The sequence below is a fragment of the Perognathus longimembris genome, chromosome 10 (assembly GCF_023159225.1).
Source record: "Perognathus longimembris pacificus isolate PPM17 chromosome 10, ASM2315922v1, whole genome shotgun sequence".
NCBI lineage: Eukaryota > Metazoa > Chordata > Mammalia > Rodentia > Heteromyidae > Perognathus > Perognathus longimembris.
This window is the reverse complement of record NC_063170.1, coordinates 12750285-12764688: the sequence shown is the minus strand read 5'-3', so window position 1 is coordinate 12764688 and position 14404 is coordinate 12750285. Positions and strand designations below refer to the sequence as shown.

Genomic DNA, 14404 nt, shown 5'->3' with positions numbered 1-14404 from the left:
TCTAAAACCTTAGTACACCGAGTTAGCAGGAACGACTTTTCCTGTGAAGGAGCAGCTTGTGCCTTCTTGGTCATTCTCAAATTTAGGAGGGACCTCAGCACCCACAGTAAAACACAGAAGGCTCGAACTGGAACTGAACTGATCATCCCAGGATCAAGCGACAGCCTATTAACTGTCAGTGTCCTGCCTAGGGTGGACACTCTGTAGTTCCCTTCCTAGATTAGGGGGACATCTTTTCTGAAAGAAGATTCCAAAGTTCTAGGATAAGGGCAGTTCAAGGTCAGGAACTGTAATCAGATGGTCCTGACCAGGGTCCTGGCTCTCTGACCTAGGAAGCAGATGTTACCTCTCTCTCTCTCTCTCTCTCTCTCTCTGTGTGTGTGTTGGTACTAGGGCTTGAACTCAGGGCCTTGTGCTCTTGCTTGGCAGTTTTGGTTCATGTTGGCCATACACCCATTTTCAGCTTTTTGCTGATTAACTGGAGATTAGAGTCTCACCAACTTTTTCTGCCTGGGCTAGCTCTGAACCATGATCCTTAGATCTCAGCCTCCTGAGCTAGGATTACAGGTATGCGCCACTAGCACTCAGCTGAACCTCAGTTTTCTAATCCAAGTAATAGGCAATTAATAGTGCCTTTGTAGAATGGTTTGGAGATTAATGAATGTCATAAGCAAACTCCAACACTAACCCTTGTTATTTTATCTCACAATAAAATTGTTTCAGATTGTCTGAAACCAGGATGCTGTGGGAAAACAGGCCTGGTGACTTTTGTAAGGGGTGCCAAGAGGAAGAGGAAGCTCTCCCTGGGCTTTTCTGGCGAACAGCAAAGGGTAGGGAGAAAAGAAAAAATAATTGAGTTCATCTAGGTTCACAATCCAGCCGGCCAGGGAAACAAAGGGGCAGATGAGTCCTTTTTCAACAGTCCACTCCCCCATGACCTGCCCCCATGCGCAAGTTAGTGAATAAGCATGGCCGGTGGCTGGCTGGCTCAGGCAGTGCCAGTCAAACCTGCTCTAAGAGGTGGCACAGGGCGCTTCCTCTTCAGCCTCCTCCCCTCTCAGGGCTTTCTTGGAGGCAGCCATGGTTCCAAGAACAGAATCCCTAGGGCTAGGGGAGTGGCTTACATGGGATAGTGCCACCTTAGGAAACAAGAGACCCTGCGTTCAATCCCAGAAATAACAAAACAAAAACAAAACAGATCCCTCCAGACTTCCAGCCCAGGTTTTGCCTTATCTGCCTAAATTGCCAAATAGCTGATTATTAGGAAACCTTGCCTCCTGTCCCTGGAGCAAACACCTCTTTGGAGGACTCCTGGGACTTGACCATGAGGGAGAAAGCTGGAGATGAGGATAGGCAGCGGCAGAACCTGTGCAGCCCAGCAGATGATGTGTATACAGCAGGCTCAGAGCTGCTATGCAGTCATGAGGAAAGAGAAAAGCAATCTGCAGTGATTAACAACCTTTCATTATTCAAGAAATCCAACTATACAACCATATATCATGATGTCACATTTTCTGCCTCATTTATTGACATTTACCTGATGTTCTACAGCTCCTCAGCTCCCCTCTGCCAGTCAAGGGCCCTCTTCCATAGGTCAATAGCCCCTGAGAGCTCACTTAATTGGCCTGGGGCCTGCAGGAGCCTGGGTACCGGGAAGGCAGGTGAGGATCCCTGAGGAGTGACTTGTCCTCACTCTTCCTGAGATGCTCCAGCCCAAGGCCATGGAAACAGGTTTTGTGTCATTTCTCCTCAGGCCTCAGCCAAGCCGGCTCCTTGTGGGCTTTCTTATTCTGTATGACCACAAATCAGAGCCCCTAGGCCAGGCTTTTGCAGGTCTTACTCCCTAGAACCATGAAGAGGCCTGGCGACAGCTCCACCATACACACAGTGGGCTTGCCTGCCCAAGCCCTGGCAGCAAGAGGGTTCACCGCCCTGCAAGTCTGAGGACATGAGTAGATAGATGGGGTGTTTAACCTGGGCCTCCTTCAATGTTCTCCCAACCCTAGCCCACACTGATGTATTAAACCAAAGACACTGTCTTTACTAAAGTCACACCCCCATCAAGACTCCTGGTCCCTGTGCCCTGTGGCTGGCAGGGAGCCCATGTTCAGGCTCACAGGTTATTCCGCTGAAGCGCCTCACACAGGTTCTGGTTGGCATCGGGCTCCTCCGTCAGCACCTCCACGGTCTCCCACTCCCCAGATCGGCTCGACCTTTTGATCGCATCCACCACGCTCTGCATGTACAGCCCATCCTCAAAGGAGGCAGCCATGGACACAGGGGTGTGGTCCCAGGTGCGGCGGTCGCCCTGCCCCTGGAAGGACTGGCGCAAGGCCTGCACCATGTAGACCATGCCTTTCAGGTAGAGCAGCGGGACGTCCTCGGGGCCCTGCTCAGGAAGCCCGGCCCCCACAGCCAGGGAGTCCCTCACCAGGAGCTCCTCCTGTGTGGCAGAGTTCTTCTGCCCGTAGAGGTCAGCTCCCCGGGCCACGAGGCGTCCCGCAGAGCCCACCACCATGACCTCATGCACAAAGGCGCCCGGCATGTTGAAGTTAAGCGTCACTGTGCTGCACACCCCCCCACCCATGAGCATCTGGAAAAAGCAGAAGTCATCGCTGGTGACGTGCCGGATGCCGCGGATGGCGGCATTCTGCCGCACGAAGGTCTTGAGAAGCCCATGAACCTTCTCAGCCCTCCGGCCAGTCAGGTGGGTCAGCAGGTCCACAATGTAGGTGCCCATGGTATGCAGGCCGCCGCCGCCCATGAGCTCATCACAGATCCAGCCATAGCTGGGGCTGAGCAGGCTGCCCGAGTAGATGCGGGCGTCACAGATCATCACCGCACCCACGTAGTGCTCTGCGATCAGCTGCTTCATGCGCACAAAGGCGGGCAGGAAGCGCAGCACGTTCCCCACCAGGCTCATGAGCTGCGGGTAGTATCTCGAGGCCGTCACCATCCGGAACGCATCCACCGACGTGGCTGCCTTCTCACAGACCACGTTCTTCCCGATGCCTGTGAGTGAGACACAATGGGAAATGGCAGCTGCATAAAAGACCTTTCTCCAAGGCAGATGGATCCAGGAAGGTCGCCTATGGACCAGGAAGGTGTGTGTGTGGGGGGGTGTCTCAGCATGGACAGAATATAGTCTCTGTGAATGCACTGGAGAAAGTTATAGGGTGGGTAAAGAGAAGTTCTTTTTTCTTTTGTCATTTTCCCTAATGCTTGGAGTTTATCCCAGTTCTCAACAAATGCTGGGCAAGTGTTCTCTCACTGAGATGGACTCTTGATAATCATTATTTTTCTTTTCCCCCATTTTTTTTTCCTTTTGCCAGTCCTAGGGCTTGAACTCAGGACCTGAGCACTGTCCCTGGCTTCTTCTTTTTTTTATTAATTAAATTTTGTTGACAAGGTGTTGTGCAAAAGGGTAGTACAGTTACATAATAGGGCAGTGAGTACATATCTTGTGATATCTTACACCCTCCTTTTTCTTTCCCTTCCCTAGATCAGGTAGGCATATTCACAATGCCCTGGCTTCTTTCTGCTCAAGGCTAGCACTCTACCTCTTGAGCCACAGCACCACTTCCACCTTTTTCTGTTTATGTGGTACTTAGGAACTGTACCCAGGGCTTCATGTATGTTAGGCAAGCACTCTACCGCTAAGCCACATTCCCAGCCTATTATTATTATTATTATTATTATTTTGCTAGTCTTGGGACTTGAATTCTGGGCCTGGCACAGTCCTTGAGCCTCTGTTGCTCAAAGCTACAGCTCTACTACTTGAGCCACAGATTCATTTCCCGGTTTTTCTGTGATTAACTGGCAGTAAGAGTCTCATGGACTTTCTTGCCCAGGCTGGCTTTAAATCAAGATCCTCAGATCTCATACCCCTGAGTAGCTAAGATTATAGGCATGAGCTACCATGACTATTATTATTATTTTGTCTTTTCTTTTTTGGTACTGGGAATTGAACCCAGGATGATAAACTTGCTAGGCTGCATCCCAGCACAAAAACAGATTATTTTCCATAATGTAAGTGGGCCTCATGCAATCAGTTGAAGGCTTTAAAAAAACAGGTCCTCCAAAGAGGAGAAACATTCTGCCTCCACATGCTGTCAGGCTCCTGAATTTCCACTGTACAGTCTGCTGTGTAGACTTTGGATTTGTCAGCACTCAGGAAATGTGTGGGACAATTCTCTCTCAATATCTCATTGATTCAGTTTCTCTGGAGGACCTGATTAATGCACGTGGGTGGGAGAGGGGGGGGAGACATATGGGCATGGGTTGAACTGTTATGCATTTATTAGATCGTCAGCTTGTGGTGTGATAACTGATCTATATGCTAACAGGATGGGCTTAGCATTCCAATCATAACTTCAGAGACATCTAAGAGTCCCACAGACTGTTCTCTACAACACTGGTCCAACAAGTTAGTGATCAAAAGGCTGGAGGACAAACAGAGAGGAATATAGTCAAAATACTTTATGTACATAAGGGAAAATGGAACAGGGAAGTTTGTTCAGATTGGTTTAGGAAAGGGAGAGGGGAGACAGTGGAGAATAACTAAGAAGATAGGTCTGATCTAGGCACGTTGTATGCATGTATGTACGTGTTAAAAGGAAATCTATTTTCACAAATAATTGATGCTACTTTAAAAAGAAAGAAGGGCTGGGAAGGAAAGTGGAGAAAGCAGCAGCATGGCTAGAGAGACATCTTTTGAACACAAGACCCAGAAGTCTTTCGGGAGGGCTGTTCTGTGGATTGACCTGAGGACCTTGAGCTTACTAGTACATATGTGAGCCATAGTCACAATCATTTTAGTTTTTCAGATAGAGTCTTATGGGTAAATCTGCCTGGGGTGGCTTTGAATTGAGACTGTCCTATTTCTGCCTCTGCAGTAGTTGGTATTACAGGCATGGGCCACCATGCCTGGCTAGCAGGAGTCATACAGCATGGATGTCAAAAGCAATCAGCCTCGCTGAGGCCAGCAGCACTGGCTGTTTCCCCTTCAGGAAGACTTGGGTTGCCTTAAGAGACATGTTCATATAAGCTCATCTAACTTTCCTGCCAGGAAACCAAAGGAGCAAATAGAGGAGCTGAAAACTGCTTTTTTTCCTCCTGGACAACTTTAGACATTTAAAAAAAGAATTCTTCAGTGTTGTGCGTTCAAACCCAGGGCTTTGAATATAATAAACACTCTACCACTGAACATTACACTTAGTAACTTCAGTGCTTTTTTGGCTCAGGTTTTCTGAGGGTAAAAGAGTTTCAAGCTGCAAGCCTGTCTCCAGCACATGCTCCCTTGAACAAGGCCCAGAGGAGCTGCCCCAGGCTCTGCAGACCACTGCTTTGTTCCTCAGTAGCACTCCACAGGGAGCCGGATTCACAGGCTGGGTCCTGGAGGATTTAGATAGCAAACTCCTATCCAGAGGACTGGGACTAGGAGTATGATTTCTCACAGCAGAATGGAGAAGCAGTCCACAAAACCACTAATTTTATAAAATATAACATCCAGGGAGTCCCTATTCTAATGAAAGAAAGTAATGGATTCTTCTATTCCACAGCCCAGGTCCATGTTAGCTCCCTGTTGCACCAGCAGACTGGACTGACTGTATAGGTGAAGTTGGTGAATGTCTTATCCAACCAGAGTCCCAGACCCTAGTCCAAGAACTGGGGCCCTACGGGACATGGGCTCAACCTTCTAAGGACTTAACAATCTTAATAGGTTCAAATGATTGTACAAATAAATAAGAGGAACACACTCAAGGTAAATACGATGAAGATGACTGGTGGGATGAGACCAGACAAGGATTTGGTCTGGCCCTGGGATCAGGAGGCTTCCCAAGGGACTGGAGATTTGGGGATTAAATTATCTGGGTCAGCCTGCTTGAGGAGTGATCTTTCATTAGGTTTTTATAAGGTTGATGTCCCATGGGAAAGAGCAAATTTGTTTTTCTAAGAAACAAATGCCAAAAACTGAGCATAGCACCTCATCACTTCAACAGTGGCAAAGAAAAGAAGTACTCTGCCCACTAAAAGACATTTTTCTAAACTATTTCTGAATACAACTGGGCTTTAAAATGTATTAAGGATTCTTCTATCCTCCTTTAAGGAGTTCAAGGGAAAGCATTAAGGATAGGATTTGAGGTAGAAGATGGGGGAGCGGGGGGATGGTCAGGCAGTAGCAGAAAAACAAGATGCCACAGAGTTGTGACATGCAAAGTAAACCTCTGTAGGGTTAAGAATTAATTTTAGAACTAACTAGTAAGAGTAGGATAAATGTGGTAATTCATACCTCTAGTTTCAGAACTTAGGAGTCTGGGGCAAAAAGATCTTCAGTTGGAGGCCAGTCTAGACTAGTGAGTTTGAGACTAGCCTCAAAAAAAAAAAAAAAAAAAAAAAAGGGAAAAAAATAATGAGGACAAGAGACAATTTGTGTGTGTGTGTGGGGGGGGGGGAGTCCTAGGGCTTGAACTCAGGGCCTAGGTGCTGTCCCGAACTTCTTTTGCTTCTGTCTCTGAACTTCTTTTGCTCAAGGCTAGTGCTGTACCACTTGAGCTACAGCACCACTTCCAACTTTTTCTGAGTAGTTTAGTGGAGATAAGAATCTCACAGATTTTTCCTGACTGTGTTGGTTTTGAATTTGATTCTCAGACCTCAGCCTCCTAGCACTTGGCAAGAGAAAATTTGTATGGACCCAGAAATGAGGCAAAAATATAGCAAGAAGAGGGAAATGCAATGTTGCATTTTGTGCCTCTGAGAAGTTATCATTGCTCAATGTTCCTGAGCCTCAGTTTCCCTGTCTTTTCTTAGGGGGAGTGGCATTGAACCCAGGCCGAGCACATGCTAGTTAATTGGGGCTCAGGTACATCCCCCTTCTACTTACAGTAGGTATGAAAAGAAAAGACCAACAGCCCAGAGGCCCCTGGTAGCCCCTGCTCTTTCCTGTTTTTATTAAGTAGCTCAAAACATACTGTTTTTCTTAGAGTAAGAATTGAAAAATAGCTGGCTTGCTGCCAAAGAATCCCAGGATCCCCTCTTTCTCCTGCATAGCTTAGAAATGGTCTCCGTGGAGACACTAAAACTCAGGGAAAGCACAGAAAGCCTCTACACATCACTCATCAGCCGACATTCACTGCGCCTTGGGTGATTCCCATGGAAGCAACTCTTTGCTGAAGCACTGGCTTATTCTATGTTCTAAATTCAACTGGGGAGCCACCATCTTCCTCCAGTGTCACCTATTTTTATAGAGTGCTCTCTGGAAAAGATAAACCATCTACAATTTTTGGCCATGTTGACAGCCAGATGGATTCAAGTTCTTACTCAATTCAATGAACATTAATCCTCCCCTACTCACGGAGCCAAATGTGACAGAAATGCTTTTTTGACTTGCTTAGAACAAAGGAGAGATAAGTAGTAGAGCCTTGGGGCTTCTGCTGTGGTATCGGCCAGGAAGAATGGTAGTGGGATGCAGGTTCCTGACCCAGAGAAGTAATGAGAGATCATTACTTCTGAGGTCCTTGACTCCTGTCAGCTTATAGAAAACAATTACCCTATTAGCCGGGTGCTAGTCGTTCATGCCTATAATCCCAATTACTCAGGAAGCTGAGATTTGAAGATTGCAGTTCAAAGCCAGCCCAGGCAGGAAAGTTCATGAGACTCTTGTCTCCAATTAACTACCAAAAAGCTGGAAATGGAGCTGTGGCTCAAAGTGGTAGAGTGCTAGCCTTGACAGTGCCCAAGCCCTGAGTGCAAGCCCCAGAACCAGCACAAAAGCAACAAGCAACCTTCCCATTACATAATACTTGCAGTCTTACTTAAGTCTTCTGTCACTCAGCTTGTGTGTTATTTCTATTTACTTCATTTGAGATAGAGCAGTCTTGACCTTGAGACCTGTCTTAGCCTCCTGAGTGCTAGAATTACAAGCATGCTCCCACCTCATGGTTCAACTTTTTTTTTCTTTTTGAGACAAGATCTTGGAATGTAATCCAGACTAGACTCAAACTCTCAGTCCTCTTGATTTCTGGGATTACAGGTATGGCCACCCCACCTAGCTTCTGGTATTCTGGAGGCAGGGAGGGTTGTGGTACAGCACAGCTTTGAAGGTCCAGAATAATATCAAAACAATGCCTGGCACACAGGAAGCCCTAAAAAAAATAATAATTGCTAAGCCAATGTTTACTGGTTTGTTTTTCCTACTAAATTAGATTCTAATTTGCATAGGATGAAGAAAATAATCTGTCCATAGTTGATAGGAAAGAGAAGCCCAGCAGGACCTGCAGAACTGCTCAGCAGGACAGGCCCAGCCAGGGGCAGGAGGCCTACAAGCCCATAGCTCCTAGAGGGAGTGGCTACACCAGCAGGCTGTACCTCAGATCCTGTGGGCAAAGTCAATGCTGCCAGAGCGCCTTCCTGCCGTCTGGCTATACAAGATTGTGGTTGGCAGGAAGGGTGTGTGCTCACTACCGTCAAGGGCTGACAAAGCATGGGAAACAGCAGCCTGCTACACTGCCTCCTCTCCTTCCTGTGGTGCTGCCTGTCACGGTGGGGAAGAACAAATGTGTCAATCACCACCAGTTCCCCAGTGTCCAGCGAATGCTGACTTCCCTGAAATACAATCACCTTCACCTGCAGTCCCTTGATGAGCCATCCCAGCTTTTGTTGAGGGATTTACTAATGGGAGCTTTAAGACCCTCCAACCTGCTCCCCTCCCTCAGCTCTGCTTAAGGGGTGGCAGATGGGCCAGAGCACTACGACCTGTAAACGCAGCCCATGAAGGAATACCCAGGCGCAGGGGAGAGCACAGAGGCTGAGGACTATCCAAGGGACAGTCTACCTGCCACAGTCCAATCTGCATACCTAGAGCCTTCACAGATATCTGGCGGGTGAGTGGAGGGGGGATGTTGATGCACACCAGGTCTACGTCTTGATGTAGCAAGACGTCATCGGTCCGGCTGGTGTAGAAGGTGATGTTCATCTCCTCAGCCAGCTGCTTGGCCTCCTCCTCGGTCTTCCCCCACAGAGCCTCCACTGTGAATCCTTCTGCCCTCAGCAGTGGGACCAGGACCCGGGCCGAGCTGCCAGTACCAAACACACCCACACCCGGCAGCATCTTCATCCCAGCCTCGGCTCAGCAACTCATCTCTTCACAAGGGCCTCCGGCATGGAGCTGGCCTTACCACAGTCCTGGTCAGACATGGCGCCTAGAACGGCAAGCAATACACTGGTGAGTAGTGGAGGACACACTTTTAGCTAAGGCCACTTTCTTGGCTTATTGAAGGCAACAAGTTCTCTAAAGGTGTGAGCTACGTGCTCAGGCTCAAAGATTTATTATTTTTTTTTGGTATAAAAATATTCACTAGGCTGGGAATGTGGTTTAGTGGTAGAGTGCTTGCCTAGCATGCATGAAACCCTGGGTTCAATTTCTGAGTACCACATAAATAGAAAAAGCCCAAAGTGGTGCTGTGGCTCAAGTGGTACTAGCCTTGAGCAAAAGAATCTCAGGAGCAGTGCCCAGACCCTGAGTTCAAGCCCCAGGATGGCAAAAAAATAAAATAAAATAAACTTAAAAATCACTATAGAGGGGCTGGGGATATGGCCTAGTGGCAAGAGTGCTTGCCTTGTATATATGAGGCCCTGGGTTCGATTCACCAGCACCACATATACGGAAAATGGCCAGAAGTGGCGCTGTGGCTCAAGTGGCAGAGTGCTAGCCTTGAGCAAGAAGAAGCCAGGGACAGTGCTCAGGCCCTGAGTCCAAGCCCCAGGACTGGCAAACAAAACAAAACAAAACAAAACACTATAGACACTCAGGAGGCTTTTTGAGTTGGAGGCCAGCCTAGACTATATAGCAAGATGTCCTAAAAAGGAGGGGGGAGGGGCTGGGAATATGGCCTAGTGGTAGAATGCTTGCCTCAAATACATGTATACATGAAGCCTTGGGTTTGATTCCTTAGCACTACATATATAGAAAAAGCCAGACATGGCACCGTGGCTCAAGTGGTAGAGTGCCAGCCTTGAGCAAAAAGAAGCTCAGGGGCTGTGCTCAGGCTGTAACACTGAAAAGCACGGAAATAGTCCAGATGTCCAATGAAAGGATTGGATAAGTAATGATATGGAGCCTCTAGAAATGGTAAGGGACAAAGAAGATCCCTGATGACATAAAAGCTTCACTAAAAAGGGGAAAACAAATAGTACCTGAAGCACCTTTTTTTCTTTTTTCTGGTTTGTTGCCCAGTGTGAGCTACTGTCGTCCAGGCCAGCCGAAGCAGATTTTTTTTTTTCCCCCAGTCCTGGGGCTTGGACTCAGGGCCTGAGCACTGTCCCTGGCTTCTTTTTGCTCAAGGCTAGCACTCTGCCACTTGAGCCACAGCGCCACTTCTGGCTGTTTTCTGTATATGTGGTGCTGGGGAATTGAACCACAGGACTTCATGTATATGAGGCAAGCACTCTTGCCACTAGGCCATATCCCCAGCCCTGAAGCACATTTTTTTAAAAAGCATGTAGTAAGTTTCCATAGAGTAGTAGTTACCATGTTCTCTTAATGTGAAAGGTCCCTGGCTCAAAACTGGACAGAAATAGCCTGTGTAAAAATAATTTAGAAGCACTTTATTTTATTTATTTATTTATTTATTTATTTTTTGGCCAGTCCTGGGCCTTGGACTCATGGCCTGAGCACTGTCCCTGGCTTCCTTTTGCTCAAGGCTAGCACTCTGCCACTTGAGCCACAGCACCACTTCTGGCCGTTTTCTGTATATGTGGTGCTGGGGAATAGAACCCAGGGCCTCATGTATACGAGGCAAGCACTCTTGCCACTAGGCCATATCCCCAGCCCCTAGAAGCACTTTATAATCCCTGAGTTTACAATTACCTTTAAAAATCTGACCTGAAATTGTGCTTATTGCTCTGACAATCTTTCTCCCTCCCTCCCTCCTTTTCTTTCTTTGCTCCTTTCCTTCCTCCCTCTCTCTTCATTCCTCCCTTTTTCTTTCCTTCCTCCCTTCCCTTTTCCAGGTTCTGAACCTTTGAACTCAGGGCCTCATGCTCCACTTGTTTGTCACAGCCACGCCTCCAGTCTGGTGTGTGCTACAAGATGCACTCATAATTTAAAAAAAAAGTTAAACCCCAATGTGGGAGCTTGCTGACCAACTTGCATCCACATAATATACTGCTTCATTTCTATCCCTCACAGGTCAGTCAGCCCATTTCTGAGCTCAACAGAGATAACACATTCCTCTGTAACAGCATCACGTAACTACTCCGCTACATGTGTCTTCTTTCCCTTTCTGAAATTCTGGTCCAATGCTGAGGTTCCTGAGCTCTCTTCATCACCAGCTTCCTGTCCCCAGTCCAATACAGCTTCAGGTCCCTCCCCCTTCCCAAGATTTTCCTTTGTATAGTGACCTCCAGATCTGTAGCACAAGTCCAGTTTCTCTGCAGAGCTTTATGTCTATATGTACAGCTCCACATAAGCCACATGATCAAATCTGCAGAGAAGCAGTAAAGAGAAGTGGTGAGCACAGATGCTTTAGTGAAGGTATCAGTGCTACCTAGGTTCTAATCCTACATCACTGCTTCTTAGCTGAACGCACTGTGTGAATGGGGGCGGGGAGGGGAGGACACTGGGAATTAATTGAAGCCAGGGCTCACACAATGCGAGGCAGTTGCTTTACCACTGACATATGCCTCCAGATCTACCACCACCTACCCTAGATACAAGAGTGCTGTACAAATGACCAGCTTGGCTGGTACAGCTGGGGGCAGCATGCTACACTGCTCAATTCTACTTGAAATACACCTGTGCTTTTGTGAACCACTGAGGACAAACAGCTTACTTAGACTGCTTTTTTTGTGCTTCCTGGTACCTACATGGTGGCTGCGCAGCCTGGCTTGCCGCTGCATTCTATATTGGGGTTTTGTCTCATCTTAATCACCCTCAACCTCGATCTCTTTTTTGGTGCTGAGGCTTGAATTCAGGGCCTGGGCGCTGTCCTTGAGCTTTTGTGCTCAAGGGTGGCACTGTACCACTTAAGCCACAGCTAAATCATTTCTTCTTCCTCTTCCTCCTCCTCCCCCTCCACCCCGCCCCATCCTGGGGCTCTTGAACTCAGGCCCTGAGTTTTGTTGCCCGAGGTTAGTGCTCTACCTTTTAAGCTGCAGCTCTACTTCCCGTCCTGTCTTTCTGTTGGTAAAGAAAGTCTCTGTAGGGGTTGGGGATATGGCCTAGTAGCAAGAGTGCCTGCCTCATATACATGAGGCCCTGGGTTCGATTCCCCAGCACCACATATACAGAAAACGGCCAGAAGTGGCACTGTGGCTCAAGTGGCAGAGTGCTAGCCTTGAGCAAAAAGAAGCCAGGGACGGTGCTCAGGCCCAGAATCCAAGCCCCAGGACTGGCCAAAAAAAAAAAAAAAAAACAACAAAGTCTCTGTAGTCTCACAATCTCCTTTCCTCTATAATTTTCACGTCCTGAATTCAGTTCAGCTGTAACTTTCTATGTTTACAGGTTTTTCTTTGTCTTAGTTATGCATGGATCCTTGCTATTCTGGGAGGTGGGAGCTTAAGTGTAGTACTAGATAAGAGAGATTCTGCTTTTTTTTTTTTTTTTTGGTCAGTTATGGGGCTTGACCCAAGGGCCGAGGTGCTGTCCCTTAGCTTTTGTGCTCAACTTCCAGTTTTTAGGTGGTTAATTGGAGATAAATCTCATGGACTTTCCTGGCCTGGCTGGCTTTGAACTGTGATCTTCAGGTTTTAGCTTCCTGAGTAGCTAGGATTACAGGTGTGAGCCCCTAACACCTGGCCTGCTTACTTTTTGTAAGTCATTAATTATCAACAGCTAGAGGAATAAGACATAGCCATCCTTAGCAAGAATGTCCTTTCTTTTAGCAAGTCCATGTCCTTTCTAATCCATGTCAAGGGAAAGTCTTCCTTTCACACAGCATTCCTCCTGACTCTAGTTACATTTGGGTGTACACATATTATCAATTGTGTAAAACAATAGAATTGTCAGTAACCTCTGCTTTACTTCCCCAACTCAAAAGCAGGTTCAGGGGCTGGGAATATGGCCTAGTGGTAAAGTGCTCACCTCAAAAGCAGGTTCATCTCACCTGTACAGGGTATCAGCTGACCCCTAAGGGAGCCAGATGGCATGAAGCTAGGCAGGCTTGATAACTAGGCATTTCCTGCTCAAGCAGGCACAGCTGGTTTTCCTTGTTTACTTCAGTGGTCACCCTTTCTCACCTCTAACATTTCCCCATTCTGCCCCTAAATCCCTGCACATTACCTACCATATGCCTCAAAAGACCTCCATAAACTCAGCCCTGCCAAGCATGCACCTGGCCATCACCACATGCTGGTCAGGAATGAAGGGTGCACAAGGCTTTGTTACGGCAAAGGCAGGCAGGATACAGGCTACATGCAGGGAAAAGGAGCCACTTTGTGTGGGTTCAAATCCTGCCTCTGTCGCTTCCCAGCTGGGTGAACTCAGGTAAGTCTTTAATCATGCTGTGTGTCCATTTCCACATTTGCAAAGTGAGGATAATTGCCTCTACTTCCTAGGGGACTTAAAAGATTAAATGAGGGAATATGGCCTAGTGGCAAAGTGCTCATCTCGTATTTATGCAGCCCTGAGTTTGATTCCTCAGCACTACATATATAGAAAAGGCCAGAAGTGGCATTGTGGCTCAAGTGGCAGAGTGCTAGCCTTGAGCAAAAAGAAGCCAGGGATGGTGCTCAGGCTTTGAGTTCAAGCCCCAGGACTGGCAAGAAAGAAAAAAAAAAGATTAAATGAGGTAATATTTTTAAAGCACTCATAATAGCAAGAATGGGGCCTTGTTCACTCCATTGTAAGTGACTACATAGTTGTTCTTTGTGTTTTTGTACTGGAGATTGAACCCAGAACCTCATGACGTGTACTCTACCACTAAGCTATATCCACAGCTCTTCTTTTTCTTCTTTTTTTTTTGGCCAGTCCTGGGCCTTGAACTCAGGGCCTGAGCACTGTCTCTAGATTCTTTTTGCTCAAGGCTAGCACTCTACCACTTGAGCCACAGAACCACTTCTGGCTTTTTCTGTGTATGTGGTGCTGAGGGACCAAAACGGCTTCCTGCATGCTAGGCAAGCACTCTACCACTAAGCAACATTCCCAGCCCCCTTTCTTTTGGTTTTGAGACAGGGTCTCACTATGTAGACCAGGTTGGCCTTAAACTCACAATCCTGCCTCAGCTTTCCAAATGCTGTGATTACAAATGTGTACTACCACACACAGTTTACATATTACATCACATCTTATTTGTTTTGTTTTTGTTGCCAGTGGGGCGTGGACTCAGGGCCTGAGCACTGTTCCTGTCTTCTTTTTGCTCTAGGCTAGCACTCTACCTCTTGAGCTACAGTGCCACTTCTGGCTTTT

At 47.3% G+C, this 14404-nt stretch overlaps 1 protein-coding gene across 1 annotated transcript in view; it reads right to left on the bottom strand.

Annotated features, from left to right (window-relative positions):
• Window positions 1-1500: 1500 nt before the first annotated feature.
• Window positions 1501-14404, bottom strand: part of Gfod2 (glucose-fructose oxidoreductase domain containing 2) — a 29192-nt gene continuing 16288 nt past the window's right edge. The window contains exons 2-3 of the mRNA XM_048355311.1: window positions 8857-9200; window positions 1501-3012 (exon numbers count right to left, since the gene is read on the bottom strand). Coding sequence (XP_048211268.1) covers window positions 2114-3012; window positions 8857-9115 — 1158 coding nt within the window. The 5' untranslated portion in view covers window positions 9116-9200 and the 3' untranslated portion in view covers window positions 1501-2113. The remainder of the gene's footprint in view (window positions 3013-8856; window positions 9201-14404) is intronic.